Source organism: Scatophagus argus, chromosome 1 (assembly GCF_020382885.2).
Source record: "Scatophagus argus isolate fScaArg1 chromosome 1, fScaArg1.pri, whole genome shotgun sequence".
Classification (NCBI taxonomy): Eukaryota; Metazoa; Chordata; class Actinopteri; family Scatophagidae; genus Scatophagus; species Scatophagus argus.
This window is the reverse complement of record NC_058493.1, coordinates 27,663,085-27,680,945: the sequence shown is the minus strand read 5'-3', so window position 1 is coordinate 27,680,945 and position 17,861 is coordinate 27,663,085. Positions and strand designations below refer to the sequence as shown.

General features: G+C 46.5%; 1 protein-coding gene across 1 annotated transcript in view; it reads right to left on the bottom strand.

The window, feature by feature from the left end:
* Positions 1-17,861, bottom strand: part of map1aa (microtubule-associated protein 1Aa) — a 29,569-nt gene continuing 11,708 nt past the window's right edge. The window contains exons 3-7 of the mRNA XM_046396270.1: positions 9,804-9,886; positions 8,922-9,062; positions 1,855-8,821; positions 1,509-1,735; positions 1-1,058 (exon numbers count right to left, since the gene is read on the bottom strand). Coding sequence (XP_046252226.1) covers positions 903-1,058; positions 1,509-1,735; positions 1,855-8,821; positions 8,922-9,062; positions 9,804-9,886 — 7,574 coding nt within the window. The 3' untranslated portion in view covers positions 1-902. The remainder of the gene's footprint in view (positions 1,059-1,508; positions 1,736-1,854; positions 8,822-8,921; positions 9,063-9,803; positions 9,887-17,861) is intronic.

Here is a 17,861-nt window from a genome sequence, read left to right as displayed (position 1 = left end):
TGACGTTATCAGCGCCTCTGCCTTCAGTTGCCTCCACCATCCTCTGCAACGATATGTTAACTGGAAACACGCTGAAAAAACACATCGAAGACTACAGAAACAATTATACAGAAACTTATTCACTGTCAGAAGTAACAGCCACTGAGAAATTCTTACTGCAACGACTGATTTTCACTTTGAGATAACCGTAGAAATATCATAATTCACTACAAGACGGATTTTGGAGTATGGACGTCCCTAAGCTACAGCAAATATACTCAGATGACATACAGAAAGGACCTCTGGGGTCTACTTCAATATTTTCTATGTCACTATGTCAGTAGGAAGAACAAAGTTCAACGCTGGGACTGTCATTGTTTTAGAAGACAGACAGAAAGAGAAAGTAGAAGAAACTGATCACAATTGGCAGCCTGTGATGATGATTCTCTAAATTGATCACGTGTGTTGTGAAAGGTCTGATGTCTGGGATTCACTAAAATACGTTTGTAGATTGTTGCTGGCTTGAAGGTGCGCAAACTTGTGCTTTGATTTCGGCCAATTAGAAGACAAGCAAGCGAACAAATTTAGACGATTTTTCTCTGTTAATGCACAAAGACTGCATTGTCTCAAAGGTTTTGGAAAACATCGAGTGAAGGAGCAGAAAAAACTGTGCTATCCCTGTCACAGGACTGAGTGCCAATGTAGTGGAGGACACAGCTGACAGAAAACTACCTTTGTAATACAAACGGTGAGAGCCACAACAAGGTTAGAAATGAATAAAAACCTAGAGAAAAACAGACAGTTGTGCAGATCTGTTTCTGCTTCTGGTCAAGTGCCCAAAGCAAAGACAGATTTACATATCAGGTTATAGAGAAGAGCAATTAAAGAGGAGGAGGAGGAGGAGGAGGAGGAAAACGAGGATCTTAAAACTCGATCTTGCAGGCGGGGAAAGACTCATCCTGCATGACGACGGTGCTGCTGGAGGCCAGGACCATGATGTTGAGCTCCTGCTGCTTCTCATGTGTCTGCTGGTACCAGTCACGGGTCACCTCCGTGTCGTGGGTGGGGATCAGGGTCACCTGAGGAGGAGCAGAGGAGCAGTGCTGGCGACTCTCGCATGACAAGTAAGTAAAGCAGCTTCATACACAAGGCCAATATTAATATGTGTTGCTGTAGCGGATGAAAAATCATTCTTTGCTGCTTAACATTAAGCAGTTCGGAGCAATGTTGAGCATATGTGAATGTGTTTACTTCAGTGTGGTGTCAGCAGCAGTTCATTTCAGTTCTTGCTCAGATGTTCTGCCCCACCATTTTTCTTCTGCCTGTTAGCAGTCCCTGTCCTGGTCTTTTATAGAGGGTTATTTTTTTACTTTGATTTGAGTCGATTACAGTTGGAGACAGAGTACTGTGGCCTAAAGGGACAAAATCTTTCAATATGCAAAGCACAAACACTAGAAAGTCAACACCAGGAACCTGTGAAACACAAAATAAATAGGAACATCTGTGTAGTCTCAGTGACAAAGTGTTACCTGTAGGTTTGATCCCCACTGAGCTTTCCCATCCAACAGTGCGTCAAGGACACCTCGGCTCGGTTCGCCACTTGCTGCGTCGTTACCGCTCACCACGTAGTATGCAGAGCGAATGCGTTTAAAGAACTCCTGGTCCACATTCTTGGCACTGCAGTGGTTGGGAATGTAGGCTAAGTCCACATAAATAGGAAGGCCAGGAGCAGCTGCAGAGCCAGACTTCTGGGAACCTGAGTGGGAGAGCAGAACCAAACTGTGACCAGGTGCAGAATCATTTATCTTACAAAAACTGTTTTGAGAAGTAAATCTCATTCATATCTGAAAAGCTTAGAGTTAAAAGAATCCTCACCTGAACTGCTCTTGACACCGTTAGTCAGGCTCTTCCCAGGGTTGTAACTTGACCTGGAGAGGTCATCGTCCTTGGAGCCCTGTCCATCTGACAGGCGAGACATACGTGAGCTTTTGTCTGCCTCTTTCTTCTTCAGTGAGGCACTGCGAGGAGACGGCGTCTGTTTGAGAGGCATGGGAGACCTCTTGCGTCTGGCTGGGGATGATGATTTGGTTTTTCCCGAAGCTTTCTTTAAGCTCTTGGCCTTTGGTTCTTTCTTAACTGAACCATTATCCAAAGACTCAGGGTCCACCATGCAAACGTCTGGGCGTGGGGGGTGAGGATGGGGATCCATGAGGGGAGCAGGAAGAGGGTCGTGGCTCCTCCTCGTGGAATGATGGCTGCCTCCTCCAGCAGCAGATAATTTATCAACAGGCATGTAGTCTGCATCCTCATCTGAGTCCAAGTTGCCCTCTCCAGTGACTGAGGGGTATTCTTCAGTGCCCGGAGGCACATCAGAGTCTGACTGAGAGGCTAAAGATTCACTGACAGAGGTGGGCGGGGTGTCCTCTGTGGCCAGACCCAGCCCTGCCGACATGCCGCCGGCTTGGTGCAGAGAGCTGCTGTCCCGGCTGTGGGACTGGTGGTGATGGGCCTGTTTATGAGCCCTCCTCTTGACTGACAGATCACGCTCATCGTCCTGTGATTGGTCACTCCTGCACCCTTGCTCCTCTTCATCCTCTTCACTAGATAACTGCCCCATGCACGGGTTGATGAAGGAAGGTGAGAGGTCCTCTTTGCGCTGTCTGCATTCGGAGGAGGAATATCCAGGAGAGGTGCGGCTGGTATAAGAAGAGGTGGCTCCCATGGCCATATCACGGGCCAAGTCCTGATCGCTGTCATCGTCGTCATCCTGCCCTCCTCGGCTGCACTCCTCGGCGTAGAATGGTGAGTGAAATGGTTGATCGGTTGAAGAGAGTGAAAGCGGGCGGGCAGGGTGCTCTGGCTCCATCTCGCACTCCTCCTCAAACTCATCATCATGACGGTAATGGGGAGGGGAGTCTCCTGGTACCATACCCATCTGAGGCTTTGACATCTCCCACTCATAAGAACTCCTGTATCCTGCTGCTCCTTCTCTGGGCTCCACCTTGGGTGGGCATGAAGATACACCACTGGCTGCTGCTCCCGCGAGGACAGTGGAGCTTGAGCTGACCTCCGTGGGACCATTGGCTGTGTCTGGCTTGCTGACCTGGAGAGGTGAGGGCATGTAGGAGCCAAGAACATCAGGGAGTGCACCACCCATCTTTTCACTGGCAGCTGGAGCAACAGGCTTGTCAGAAAATGAGAGGCCACTAACCAGACCACTGGAAGGCGACCTCCGAGTCATCTCACGCATGTAAGCCTCCTCATCCTCTTCTTCACTACTGTCAGTCTCCTCAAAGTAATGCTTGCCTTCTATGTCTGGGCGTGGTGAAGAAGTGACACCAAACAGAGCTGCGCTGGCTGCCTCTTTGTCCTTGGTGAGGTCTGCAGGATGAGAGAACAGTCCTGCTGAGGCCCCAAACCCAACAGCTGTGCCCAGCTTGGATCCCTCAGACCATTCAGGTTTATAGAAGCAGTCTGATTGAGGGCCTTTGTCCATAACTCCACCTAAAGAAGTCGTATGCTCCTTCCTGTCCTCAGTAGAGGCGAGCGAGGGGAAGGATTTGACCTCCTCGAATGGGCTGAGGGGTGAGAAGCGGGCTAAACTGGAGGTGGACTCAGCTGTGGTTGTAGCGGTGATGTGTTTTTCAGACACTTCCAGGTAGTCCTCCTTAGCAGCAGTAGAGCTGGAGAAGGGAGAGTCCATGACCAGTGAGTGTTCATCTTTAAAGGAGGAGTACTCAAAGAGAGGCTCGGCAGGTGTCTCCAGCTCTTCTCCAAACTGACGGCTGGTGGAGAGGGAGCCCGAGGTGGAGGAGGAGTAGCTGTAGGCTGAAGAGGAGGAGTACCCAGGGGCAGCGGTGGTCGCGTACTGAAAACTTGTGTCCAGTGATGTCTTGCTCAGAAGATCTGGTGTTTTCTGTTTCTCAAAATCAGGATCAGCCCTGTCATCCTGGTAATAACTTTCTTCTGTTGATTTCAAAGTGAAATCCTCTTTACCTTTGTCAGGGATCTGACTTGATAAAAATGATTCTTTCTCACCACTTCCATATGAGTACTCAAACCCTGAGGAGTAGCTAGAGAAACCCGTAGCCCCTACATCCACTGGCTTTCCACTGAAGGATGAGGAGTCTGTCTTCGTCTCGTCATCAGCCTTTGTGAGTGAACTAGAACAGCTTTCTTTCACGCTTGGCTTCCCCTGACTGTTAAAGCCGTATCCAGCCATAGAAACCATAAATTCAGGCCTATTTGAACCAAGCATTTCACTGAGAGGACTTTTTACTTCCTTCTCAGACTTCTCTTTGGCACCTTTCTCCATATCAAAATCAGCAGCACAAGTTTCCTCGTCCTCTTCCTCCTCCTCTTCATCTTCCTCCTCGTCATCATCTTCATCCACAACTTCATCATCATCATAGTCCTCCTCATCCCTTGCTGTTAGTTTTCTCATATCAACCTCCAAACATGCTCCTTTCTCACTGTAGCCTGGGGCAACAGGTTTGTCTGCATCAAATGCTGTCGCTGAGGTCTGGGGCTTTGTACCGTCTGTCAGGCTTTTAAACGGGTCTTTTTCTGATGATGAAGAAGTGGATGAGGCCTCAGGTCTGTCAGCCACCGAAGGCAACTGGCTGCCGGTGCTGTACTCGAATGTCTCCTTTCCTTTAACTACTTCTTCAAATGGAGCAATCACAGAGGCGCTCTTGGAGTCAAGGCATGATGAAGTGGAGGACTCTTTTCCATAAGAGACAGCAAATCCCTCCTCCTCTGACATCTTATCTGTTACCAGAGATGGGGGCTCTTGTTTTTGCAAATCCACTTTGTCCTTCGCAATGTTCACGTCACCCTTTGCAGTGTCCTTCTCTGTCTTATCTAAGGACTCCTGGCGATATGAATCGGAGTCCACTGAGCTTGTTTTACTGTCATAAACGTCACTGTAAGAGAATGTTTTGCCATGCACATAGGGCGTGTCTTGTCTTATATATATGGCCTTTTCTTTGCTTTCCTTCTCTGGGAACTCATAGAGACTGAAATGAACACTTTTCTCAGGCTCTTTAAAAGTGATTTCTGTTTTGTCTGCGCTTTTACTTTCTAAGTCTATTTTGCTTTGGTCTGTTGAGGGTTTAGACATTACCCCACTTGGGAAATCATCATCTCTTTCATAGTCATCTTCATCTGAGTACATCACTTGAGGTTTTGGTTTCTCGTCTGTGCTAAAAGACACCTGTGTCTTGTCCGCGCCCTTCAATTCTGTTTCTGTCTTTGCAGATTTGGACCCGAAGGTGTAGTCGTCATCCAAGAAGCACCCCTCTTTTGCCTCCATAAGCTTGGCCTTAACAGTAGGCTGTAGATCCTTTTTGACATAACATCCATCTTCATCCTCACTGTTTTCAGTGGATTCTTCAGACTCTTCAGATGTTATCTTGTCACCTCGCACACCAATAAAGGAGGTATTGTCTGAGATAGTGACTGATTTATCTGTTTTCTGAGAGTCAGCTTTAGTATCGGTCACTACCTCGTCTTTGTCATCCGTCTTAAAGGGTTTCTCTTCCGTTGGAGAGTAGCCGCTGCTTGTAGGCACAGACTGTGTGGGTGAGGCCAGTTTCATGGTGCTGTCATCTGGACTTATACATCTTTCCTCGCTCTCCTGCCTGGAATGGGACTCTAACCCGGGGGAGAAAGATGGAGGGGGTGAAACAGGCTTCATATCGGCACCAGGCTTAAATCCCTCTGTGCTGAACAGAGCCTGGTTTTCTTTGACGAACTGTGTGGGAGAGTACAGACTAGCAGAGACAGCAGGAGGAGAGAAAGCGGCTGAGGGAGATTTCTCCTTCTCCTGGAGCATCATGGAGGCTGCCTGTTCATAGCCCTCTTGGAGTTTACCCAGAGGGATGTCGACATTCGGAGTTTGGTCCTCGTCCTCTTCTTCCTCTTCGTCTTCCTCTTCATGAACCGGTTTGATCTTTTCATCACCCTCCATCTCAGGAATGTTTGGCTGATACTCATCAGAAGATGGAGACTTAAAGCACTTGTCGTCCTCCAGAGAGGAGGTGGGCGAGATGGTTCCCGCCGAGTGAAGATAGTCTTTCCCATGGACGGCATCAGCGCGGGACGGGATACTGTTGATGGGGTCAAGCAGGAGAGAGTTCCTCCCAGCTTCCTCAGTCTGAGGTGCTGTCACAGAGGTTATCGACTGATCCTCAGCCACAGATGTGGCAAAGGACGACAGTTTGTCATATTCTGTGATGGATGTTGCTGAGGAGATGTGCTCCTCTTCTGCAAGGGGAGCGGCAATGATGGCAGGGTAAGGAGCAAGCTCAGGCTCGTGAACTCCCATGAAGGCTTTGGGTTTGACATCTGCAACATCAGACACGGCAGAGCTCTTCATCTCTTTTATACCGTGCATGGAGTCAAATGTACCAGGTACGTCAGGGACAGAGATGTCATAGGAGCCAACGTCATAGCGCAGCTGTGGGATCCTATCTTCTGTTTCCTCGTGGATCTCCTCATCAGAGATGGTTTGCTCAGTCTCGGAGTACCCAGGGATGGTCTCGTCTTGGATGAAGGAGAATTGCTCTGAGGCGGTGGCTGCTACTTGCCCAGACAGGACTGCGATTGATGAGGGTTTTTGTTCAGTTGGCTTGGTGTCCCACTCCTTTCCAGTTTTTTCCTTTTTCGCCTCCTCTGTTTTGTATTTCAGGACTTCATCATCTTCTGTTCCTTCAAGTTCAGCTTTTTCAATTACATCCCCCTCCTCCTCTGAGCTGTCACTCTTCTTTGAACTGTCTTTTGTGTCGTCTTTTACAGGGTATTTGTCATATTTCTCCATTTTCTCCTCTTCATACTTCTTGTCAAAGCCATCACTTGCTTCCATGTTTTGAGTGGTTGCAACCAGTTCTGATGTGCCCTTGTCTTTGTTGTCTTCCACCTGTTTGACAGGGGATTTTGGGGAAGCACATTTTATCTCCGTGGCTGCAGAGGTGACTTTCTCATCAGAGAAAACCAGGGGAGAAACTTTAGGGTCTGCGTGCAATGAATGCCCAGATATTACATCATTCTGGATAGGCACAGTCTTCAGCTCTTCTTGCTTCAGAGCCTCAAAGTCCTCAGTGAGGTCCTCTGGGGAGGAGACTATGGACCTGTCAGCCAGAGCTGCTGCTGCAACCTCTTCAGGGATGTTCTTTGGGACTGGCTTTTTCTCATTTGCTTCCTCTTTAACTGCTTTATTCTTGTCTGTCTTGGGCTTAGCCTGAGTCTTAGCTTTATGCAGAGTTTTTCTCACTTCAGGGGTGAGCGGCTTCAGATCAGGTTTAGTGATTTTTCTCAGCTCTGGTTTACTTTGGTCCTTCTTTTTATCCTCCTTGGCTTTACTTTCTTTTTTCTCTTCTTTTCTTATATTTTCATCTTTCTTTACTTCACGTTTCTCTTTCTTAATGTCTCTTTTCTCCTTGTCTTTCTTTTCATCCATCTTGGATGCTTTCTCCTGCTTGGCAGTTTTTTCCTTGGATATTTTCTTTTTCTCTGACTTTTTCTCTGCTGCAGGGGCCGCCTCACTGTTTTTCTGTTGTTTGGTGGCTTTTAGACTGTCAGTTTTAAGTTTCTTCTCCTCTTTCTTTTCTGCTTTATTCTCTTTAATGATGTCACTCTTCAGCTCTTCCTCCTGTCCACCAGCGTCTTTCTTTGTTGATTTAGAGTGTGGTTTGGGTGAGGATTTGAGACTCTCTTTGCTGTCCGTCCTTGATCTCATTTTAGTTTGTTTGATGATGGGCGGAGGTGCACCAGATGATATGTCTTTCTGCGTAGCCACTGGGTATCGCAAGAAGTCCAGGTGTTTCAGCTTCTCAAGGCCCTCGAAGATTTTGTTCTGCGGTGCATTTCCAGGGAAGAGCACCCTGACTATCTTTTCTGTTGGACGGTGAGGAATCCAAACAATGAGAGCAGTAACTGATGTCAAGTAGGGGACAGATATTTCTCCTTCTTTTCCATTAGGCATCATAATACCTGTCTTGGCTTTGCTGTTTCCAGCCCATTTCTGCATGAGAAACTGCATCTCTTTGCTCTCTTTTACAGGGTTTAAGATGTACATATCTAACTTCCCCACACCAAGTTTGTGAAAGAGTGTGATAGGTTCAATAGTGTTGCTGACTACCCTGTGAAGAGGCTCTGGTGTGATGCCAAGCTTGTTGAGGTACTGCAATGTAAGAGATGCTTCCTCAATGCTTCGCTTCACTTTCAGTGTGGACTCGGGCATCCGAAGCTTCTCTGGGACGTTGAAAAACACGATCCCGATCTCAGGAGAGATCAAGTTCTTCATCCAGTCACCATTGCTGCTCGAGCCAGAACCTTGGTTACGCTCCTCTTTTTGCTCTGCAATCTTTCTCTGGAACAACCCATTGATGCCGGGGAGGTTGTCTGCACCAATATGGGTGAGCAGAACAGAGTCGATCCTGTCAAGGTGGCGAACCAGCTTCCAGAAGCAAGACTTCCGATCAGATCCCCCATCCACTAGGATGTTGAACCCATTGACGGCAAACAGAGCAGAGTCTCCCCTGCCTCCAGGGAAGATGTAGCAGCAGGGTTTGGACAGCTTCAGAAAACCTCCAGACGTTGGGGGCTCCAGAAGGTCGAAGGATGATGGCACATCCACTGTCTCTGAGACATAGTCGGTGAACTCTGTGACTCCGTCCATGTCTGGGAGGTGGGGTTCGGGGTTCAAACGGTATTCCAGAAGATTCTGGAGCGACTGCTGCTCCTGGCTTTGGCCCAAGGAGCTCCAGCCCCCGTCTCCCTGACAGGAAACAGTAAGCCTGGGCGGCTGCACTGAGGAGGCCCTGGACAGGAGTTCAATCACCTGTAAAGTGAAAAACAGCCTGAAATAACTGTGCTTATGTATCCCAGGTTGATCCATGCCAGTACAATGTAAAGAAGTACTTTTAGTGCACATGGCTTACTTGAGGGCTGGAAATGATGTTGCAGAAGTGTTGCCCAGTGAAGGCTCCACCTTGCAGTAGGATGTCACCTCCCTGTTCAGAGCTCTGGCCACTCAGTATCAGCAATTTATTCCCAGATAAGTCAGTGAGCAGAGAGCGAATCTGGGCATAATAAAGAATAACCACTGTAACAACACTGTAACAAGATCAAAAAACTGTAAAATGCACTGGTCTGGAACATTTTAAAAAACATTTCTGGAATCAAGTGTCTACACATCAATTTGTCCCCTAAAAGATGTCATCCAGGCAACATGGAGCCACTGCGTGATATTAACACATGTGAGTGTTGCATGGCAAGCTAAAGAAGACAATTCAAAGAAATCAAAGCAGACATTGTAATAATGAGTCAGACACAGAAGGTCAAACTACTCATCCACTAAGTATAAATGTAACAGTTAAAATGACTGCTTAGAATTGAATAGTTCCAGTCAATCGCAGTACTTTCAAACAAACAGCGACCAGGTGTACTACAAACAGACAAAGGTTTAACGTAACCTGCCTTCCCATCATACCACACTAATCTGAGGCCTCTGAGCGGGTTTATTTATAGGCACAACATCAAAGAAGTGTCTGCGGCCTCAGCGGAAAGCGACGGAGTGTTTTCCTGTTAATCAGCTAAGTGATCAACAGCAGCAGGAGAGACACGGACCTCCCACTGGGACTGAACGGTGAGCAGCAGGTGCTGCTGTGAAACCAAATTCAACTCTGACTGAACACTTTGGCCTGAAACTCGACAGTGTGATTTGAGTAAAAATACAAAACATTTTCAATATGTCCAGCGGGACTCAGAGCATCTGGTCGTCAGCATCCTGCGGAGTTTGTGATGTAAAGGGTGTGTCTCACCTCTGAGGCTGTGCTCTCCTCTGATGGGTTCACCAACACCACTGTGTCAAGGACATCACTCTGATACTGCAGAATCCGCTGGCCTACAGGAAACAGAGATGACAAAAACATTCAGACTAAACGATGACAGACAAGGAGTACGAAGCAAGACATCGCTGAGCTACCTTATTCTGACTGGGCCAAAAGAAACGCTTCATCACTGACTAACTAGAGCACAGATGCACGATCGAGAGCTTCAGCACATGCTGCTACACTCAGCACCTGGACGAGGGTGGATATCCTGATTGGACCAGAGGACACACTGTGGTAGCAACAATAATCACAGCGTAGCCCCGCCCTAAAGCATACCCAGCTTTATGGTCTGTTGGATTGTACATGGGAGCATAATTTGCAAAATGAAAAGCAACTGAGACCACAAACTTGTTAGGAAACTGTTTGCTGAGGTCATAAATCAAGTTTTCTCATAAGCTTACATACAATCAGGCCCCTTTTAGAGACCAGTGGATCTGCCCCCTGCTGGTCATTAAGGAGAAATAAGGTTTAAGCGACTTCTGCATTGACTTCACTTTGCAGACCCAGAAGCCTCATCCATAGTTTACACAGTCAAAAAGAAAACCTTAAAACACAATGCTTCCAGCTACGGCCAGCACAAAGGCATCAAATATAATCACACAATCCCTAATAGAAGAAACAACACAGTTTGAAGAAATACTGAAACATTTTGTGAAACAGACTTTATTTTATTGCTGAATTCATTAGATGAGAGATATAATATTTACCACCCTCACACTCTCAGTTTAGCATGTTAGCATGCTAAAATCTGATAATAAGCTCTTACCATTCATGCTCAGGGAACGTGACAGTCTGCCTGTGCTCAGTTTCACAGCAACCCATCTAATATTACCTAACTTTCTGACACACCCCTCCTGATAAAAGGTATAAAAGATATGTGACAGAACAGAGCGTTTTCCATTAACATTCCACACGACTCTAAAGCAGAATGGCCGCCATTTACAGACAATACGACGCCCTGCCTTCAACATCTGCCAACACAATCACTCTGCATAAACATCCTCAACCCCGCCCCGCCTCCTCGTTTGCTCACTTGCCATCTTATTTCTCCACAGGCCTTAACCAAAGCCTGAGCTTAATCCTGGAGATATGCTCCTTTCATGTACACAATCACAGCCATGACACACAAAAAGAAAATAATCCCTCGGCCACACGCCTCATTGGCTGTTGCTATGGGGATGCTTCTCTGGCTGCTGCTGCTGCTAGCTGAGTTATACTGACCCAGTCTTGGCTGAGGGAGACGCATTGCAGCATTTCTGCAAGAGGGAGGGGAGGCTCGTGCTGCATGGAGTACGTACGCAGCCTCACCATCGCACAGGAGGTGAAGGCGAGGGCCAGCAGCATTACAAGCATGCAGGAGCTTCATCAGAGGATCTATATTTAGCATGAAAGATGCTGCTGCCTCTTCCTCGGCCTCGAAAATGTGAAGGGGCTGTCGCGGGGCGTTTAGCTCTGCTTTCGCTGTTGAGGGAGGAGGAGGCAAGGACAATGAGGGGTGAAGACACAGATTCAGCACTTGGGGAGGAAACGACATGCCTTCATATTCAGGGGTCATGTGTTCCCTTTGCAATGTTCGTCCCAGCATGCGGTGGAATGTATCAGCAGACAAGTCAGAGTTATGAGCCGATTTGTTCAAACTGACCAACATCAGATCAGCGGCACGTTTAGCGAGCACACACACACTGTTTACAGTGTGTTTACAGAGGCTGTCGCTGTAGCGGCACATTCTCATCCGAAAAGATTCACAATCTGAATTTGCTCAGCTGCTAATCAATCAAGAAGACGAGAACAGATGGTTGTTTTTTATTATCAAACCCAAAATAATGTTTGAATGTAAAAAAAAGGCTTCACTGCATATTGTAGTTTGAATATATCAACTAGTGCTGGGATTAAAATCCAAGGCTAACACTGACATTCAGGGTTCTTTTACTGTTCATCTCAGTATGTTAATGAGGCCTGAAAGCTCGTTAATTCTGCACGTTTCATTGATGTGAATGTGAACGGTAATGACGAGCGGTTGGTGCTTTTCTCAACCAGCTATGACAGACATGAAGCTCCACATTTCAGCACTTTGCGAGTTTCATGTCAGCTGTCACAGTGTGACAGAAGCTGTCCAAACTGTGGCTGCGTTTTACAAATATTAATCAGGATGAATAAGTGGATTCAGAGTCTGTCAACAATTAAACATCCAGCCCACGTCAGAGGATGCTCCACCTGAATGAAGAACGACCTACATGTTGGACCCTTGTGATTAATCTGGACACGTAATTTTCAAACATTTTTTCCCATAGTGAGAAATGACACCTGACCAGACCACACAGTCAGTGGGGTTGCTTCACTGATACTGACTTGCAGTGAACGTCTATTCTAACTAAATGTGTTTTTTCTATTAAATTCTGATCTAAGAAACTTTTTCACATTTGAAGGTGCTGAAAGGAAGATACAGAAACAGCTTCAACACCACCGTGACTTCAAACTGCACGGACAGACGACAGGTATGAACATTTCCTCTTCTCTGTTAGGACTCGCTGCTGACCGCCACAGCCATAAAAAACACAAAGCTGAAGTAATTTCACTGAGTCAAAGTCATGATGGGGTGACTTCCTGTAAGCTGTCAGCTCACAGAGAGCTTGTCTGCTGCCTCTCTGTTTCATTGCTTTCAAAGGCTACTTCACCACAGCCTTGACTGTCTGCATTCAGCCTGGTTAGTTTTTGGTTTTTCAATCTGGAATCTTGCATTTTGGGTATTTTTGCATGACACCTTCTTCACCCCACAGCTTTTAATAAGGAGACTGAATGTTGGTGTAGATGCTAAGAAAAGCATATCTGGGCTCATGATTCCCTACAGCAACCCGACTTCCAATCCAGCCAACTAATATAAATGCTCTGCGTGTCTGAGAAGCCTGTTCACCGCCTCATTCCTCTCATTACTATTTCAAGTTACACGTCCAAGGACAATCTCCTGTAAAACCACTTGTGTGCCCTCATTCAGACTGTTATCATGGAAACAAATACTCGACAAATGCAGTCTGGGCCTCTGCGACTCGAGCTTCTCGTCAGGCTGAACATCACAGAATAATAATGGAAAAGTAACTGAGGGGGGATGGATGCTGCTGTGGTCGGACTGTGTCAGCACTGCTGGCTCTGAAAGATAACCGGTAGTTGGTGCATTAGGACTGGTCCTTTACAACAGCTGGACATTGACTGGTCTGTGGATGATGGAGGCGAAGAAATGACTTCACTCAATAGCGTCAGGATTTGGACTGTAAAAAGGCAATCTAACATTACTGCACTACAGCCCTGCCTTAAGGCACTTCTGAATGACCGACAGGAAGAGAAACAATACATGAGCGATAAACGACAAGAGAAGCTTCAACACATAAAACGTATGTTAATGCTGCTGGGGCTGCAAACCGAGCTGCGTCAAGATCCAGACGCCCAGTAAGTAAAATCCTCCTGGAAGATCAGGAGCAAAACTTTTGTCTTGTTTCGCTGAGCTTTACAAAATAAGATGTTGCAGAAAAAGCTTCCCTCTGCACTTGAAGATCCAAGTGAGACGTCTAATGGTGAGTGGGTGTTTGGAGCATGAAAGATCCAGAGCAGAGGGAGCCCACACACTCGTGCCTCTGGTGCATGATGGGAAATGGGCTGCAGCCACGGAGGCCACAGCTTCAGATGCCACCAGGCCAAGAGGGATGTCAGCTGTGTGTTTATTTGTGACCCTCGTGGCAAAAGTAGAACATGTCCTGCATATGTCACTCTGTGCGACGTGTTAAAAATACAAACAGGAAGCTGTGGGCTGTGGTGGTTCAGCATTTCCAAGACAATACGTCGAAGGAAGGGAGTCCTGACTCCATGGAGCCCCGTTCCTCAGTTCAGCATCACACTGAGCTCCATTCAATTTACATCATCTTCTGTTTTTTTTCCCAGCGAGGTTTCAGATTGATTTCAGAATGAGTCGAGCAATCAAAGACATTTTTGGCTTTTTTAGGCTCTCAAGAACAAACTGATTAGGTGCAGCTTATTCTGCATGGCAGGTCGTGGCTCATTCGGTTTCCAGCTGGCAGCTTTTGTTTATCACGATGAGCTTGTTCGCTCTGAGTGGCAGCGCGACACATGATACGGTTCCTTTCTAAGGTGCCCTCGTTATGACTGGTCGGAGTCACTGAGAGGGTTATTAGTCCCAGCAGGGAAAGCTGATTGTGAATATAATGAGTGCAGTTATTGTCAATATTTAGCCCTGCTGCAATCATGAGCACATAAAAGGTGGTAATGATTAGTGTTGGTTATCAGAACACTTCAACACAGTCACACGGTGAGTTGCCTGCTCTGTCCAACCTCCACAGTGAAGTAACTCAAAAGGTATTGGATATGATATTATATTCTCAATCCCCAGAGGATGAATCATACTGGACTTTGACTTTGTCACAATGATGCTAACTGCACAAACTTTGAAATTTAGGATTTTTCAGTCTCCAATTGTGTCAGTTTACAGAAATGTCTCATAATATGATCTGTCAAAGAGCCAGTAATCCTCCTCGCTATCTTTGACAGATCGCCACGTTTGACCGTTGGATGGTGCAGTCTGAGGAGAAGTTAGCAGATGATCAAAGTCCACTGGATTCATCCTCTGGAGACCACAAAGTCTGTACAAGGTTTCATGACAGTCCGTCGTTGTTGAGATGTTTCTGTCTGGACCAAAGTGTGTTTGGCCGGAGAAACGTGGAAATTTGAGTGCAGAGTTCAGCGTTACAGTTTTGTGATATAAGTACTTTGTTGTACCAAGTATGAACTGACTACTAACAGAGTAGACGCATCGACTGTGTGTAGCTAAAGCAGAGATGATGTTTTTTCTTTATGGGTCCTGTGATCCATCGATAAACTGGCAAATGACTCTTGTATCCCAAATCATCAATTACCCCCATCGTCCGGCAGACTGTACAGAACACACAAGCCAGCACAGCTCACTGAAATCAGTGCTGCACCCGCACGAAATGAAACGTTAAAGTGAATCATGGCAACGAGGACCGAGCTGGGCTATAAAAAGCATTACGGTGTACATTTCCTCAGAGGGACGTAACTGTGACACGCAGGTGATTTGTACCTGCTGCTTCCGCCGTCACGCGTGTTAACATGAGAGCAGCTTTCACGTGAGCCTTGAGGGAAACAATCAAAGCGCTCAAGTCGAGCCTGTGGTGCAGCAGCAACCTTCACGATGCCGAGAGCTGCTGCGATCAGCTGGATCACACGTCGCACAGCACTGAGCACTGATATCATTCATGCAGATACAACCAAAGATACAGTTTCACAGTGTTATTCTGTTTTTAAGCGCCATATTTTCCAAACACATCATTCACTCGGGACAGTTTCAGACTAACTCCAGGAACTACGAACGCTGTGATCATGTTTGATATCATGTGGGCTGAGATGCTTCAGCTTCACTTCAGCAGGCTTTAAACTCTCCTGGTTCGATCATCAGCAGTAACTATGAGCAGCTGCTTTGAAAAATTTCTAATTCACTGAAACAACTTAAGAGATTGTGTTCGTAGTGACTCAAAGGAAGTTTGAATGTAACTGCTGAATGAATATTCAGTTTCTCATTGATGCGCCATATCTACACGATGTCGTCATTTAAGGTTCACTGCTCACCCTGAAAACAAAACCACTTGAGCACAAACACGTCTAATTAAATGAGCACTTTGCTGCTTAGTGCTGAAGCTCCGGTGTGAACAGACTTATAATCATTGGTTTTCTTACATTACATTCTGTTTTTAGATTCATATGTGCTGTGAATGTGCTGCGACTGATTGGCCACAGGTCTTTACTGTTGGCTCTAAATAGTTCGATCTGAGTTCTCGGTAAAGGCCGATCAGAAGGGTCGAGACGGACTGTAGAGCTCGAATGGCGTCCCCGACAGAATCCTGAACCAATCAGGCTGCAGAAAACGTGTGTGGGATGAACAGACTGTCACCTTGTGCACAACAAACTGAACCGAGCGCCGACCACATCCTGAGGTCTTCAGGGTGAAGCCTTGACGGCCATGAACCGTCACTAAGGATTACTTATTGCTATCAATTAATCTGTAGGTAATTAATAACTCATTTGGTCTAAACACAGAAATTAGCCTCCAGATTTCTCTGTTTCGCTGGATGCTGGACTGCGCTGAGTTCCAGTAACCACACTGAAGCAGCGAATCTAACACCAGTCCAAACCAGAAGAGGGCATCCGGTCTCTCTGCGCTCCACCCTGCCCGATCCTGCTGAGCTCAGCGCTCTGCCTCGCCCACCCTGAGGCATTATGGGAGCTCACAGAGCACACTGCAGGCGGGTGTGGAGGAGGCTGCGTCTACAGGAGAATCTAATCACACAGAGAGTGAAATCTGATGCCGTTCAGCCGCACTCAGACGTCACCAAACAAGCAGACGCTGAAAACGCCATCAGAGACGACCTGAGGCGCTCCGTCCTCCTGCTCCGCCTGGACGTCCCCGCGCTTCAGACTCAAGGACATTTCAAAGACGGCTCCCAGATGGGTGGAAGTAATAAACTGCTGTTTGGCTGACTCGTGGACAATGTAAATAAGGCTGCATCTCAGTTATTTGTGTATTTGCATGTTGCACTCGGCCATGTTGCCATAATATTTGCATTTAATTGTTCAGCCTGGCATAAAGTTCTGAAAAATGCGCGGCACAATTTCTCAGACGTCTTCAAACTGACTGAAGCATCTGCAACCGTTTGAGTAATCGTTGAAGTCGTTTTTCAGGCCGAACGAGCTGCTTTGCTTTGTCTTTTGTGACAGAAACTAAACGTCCAACATGAGTCCCAGCAGTTTGTGAAACACGTCGTCGTCTGCACGGCCACAGATTTCCCACGCTCGTCTTGTGCTGACCGTCTGATCGTTTTGTCCGAACAGGAAGCCAAAACTCAAAGGTCTTCAGCTTCAAGAGGCCAAAGCTGTTAATTAATCATTTACTACTTCATATTTTTTCTCAATCAGCTAGTTGATTCATCAGTGAACTCTTTGAGCTCCACTGAACGCCTCACCTTGGGTTTCTGGAATATTGTATTTTCTGACATTTTATGGACCTAATGATCAATCTAATAATTAATTAATTGATAATAAAGACTCAGAACCTGTTAAATGTAAGTTATATAGTGTAAGATGAAACTTACATGGAGAAACGACTTCAACAGTTAATCTATTATAAAATCTGTCAGTGATTTTAATCGATCTTTGATGGATCACAAGCAGCCTCAGGAAAATCCAACATTTCCATCACGTAAATAAAACGGCAGTAAAGTCCTCGGCCCTGCGTGTTTCTGTCAGTCATCTGAGTTTCTATTTTTAGACATTTCCGTCCAGTCGGTTGCATAAGTTTGGGGTTATTCAGAGTGAAGTCTAATCCACATCCCAGCAGTTTTCACACGATCGAACAAGCTGCCGCGGCCTCACCGGACCGCAGACTCGGCTTCGCAGTCCTGAGTCTCAGCTGCTGCCTTCGGGTCAGTAGATGCTTTTTTTTCCCCTCCACCTTAAAAAAATCAGGTCACCTAAATTTATTGAACTGAACTGGGAGCAGCGAGCGCGCTGACAAATGAGCATAAAGTGTGGGTTTAGACGTGAGTCTGCGTGGGTGAGGGAGCCTGAAGGCCACAAACTGCAGGATCATCGTGGACCACAACAGGGAGGGCTGTGGCTGCACAAAGGTCACGACCTCGGGGCTGTTTTTGCTAATTCGCTCGTTTTTAACAACACCACGAGGATTTTTCATCCTATATGCTGATCATACATATATTTTCTGAGACAAGGTGCTTCGATTTCAGGGCTGCAGCTGTCGATTATTTTCATTATCTATTTATCTGCCCGTTATTTTCACTGTTAATCAGCTATAAAATGTCTTTATATAATTCTCATCACAATATCCTCGAGTGGCGTCTTTAAGTTGCTTCCGACCAAAACCCAAAGACCCTTCATTTAGTTTCACAGGCG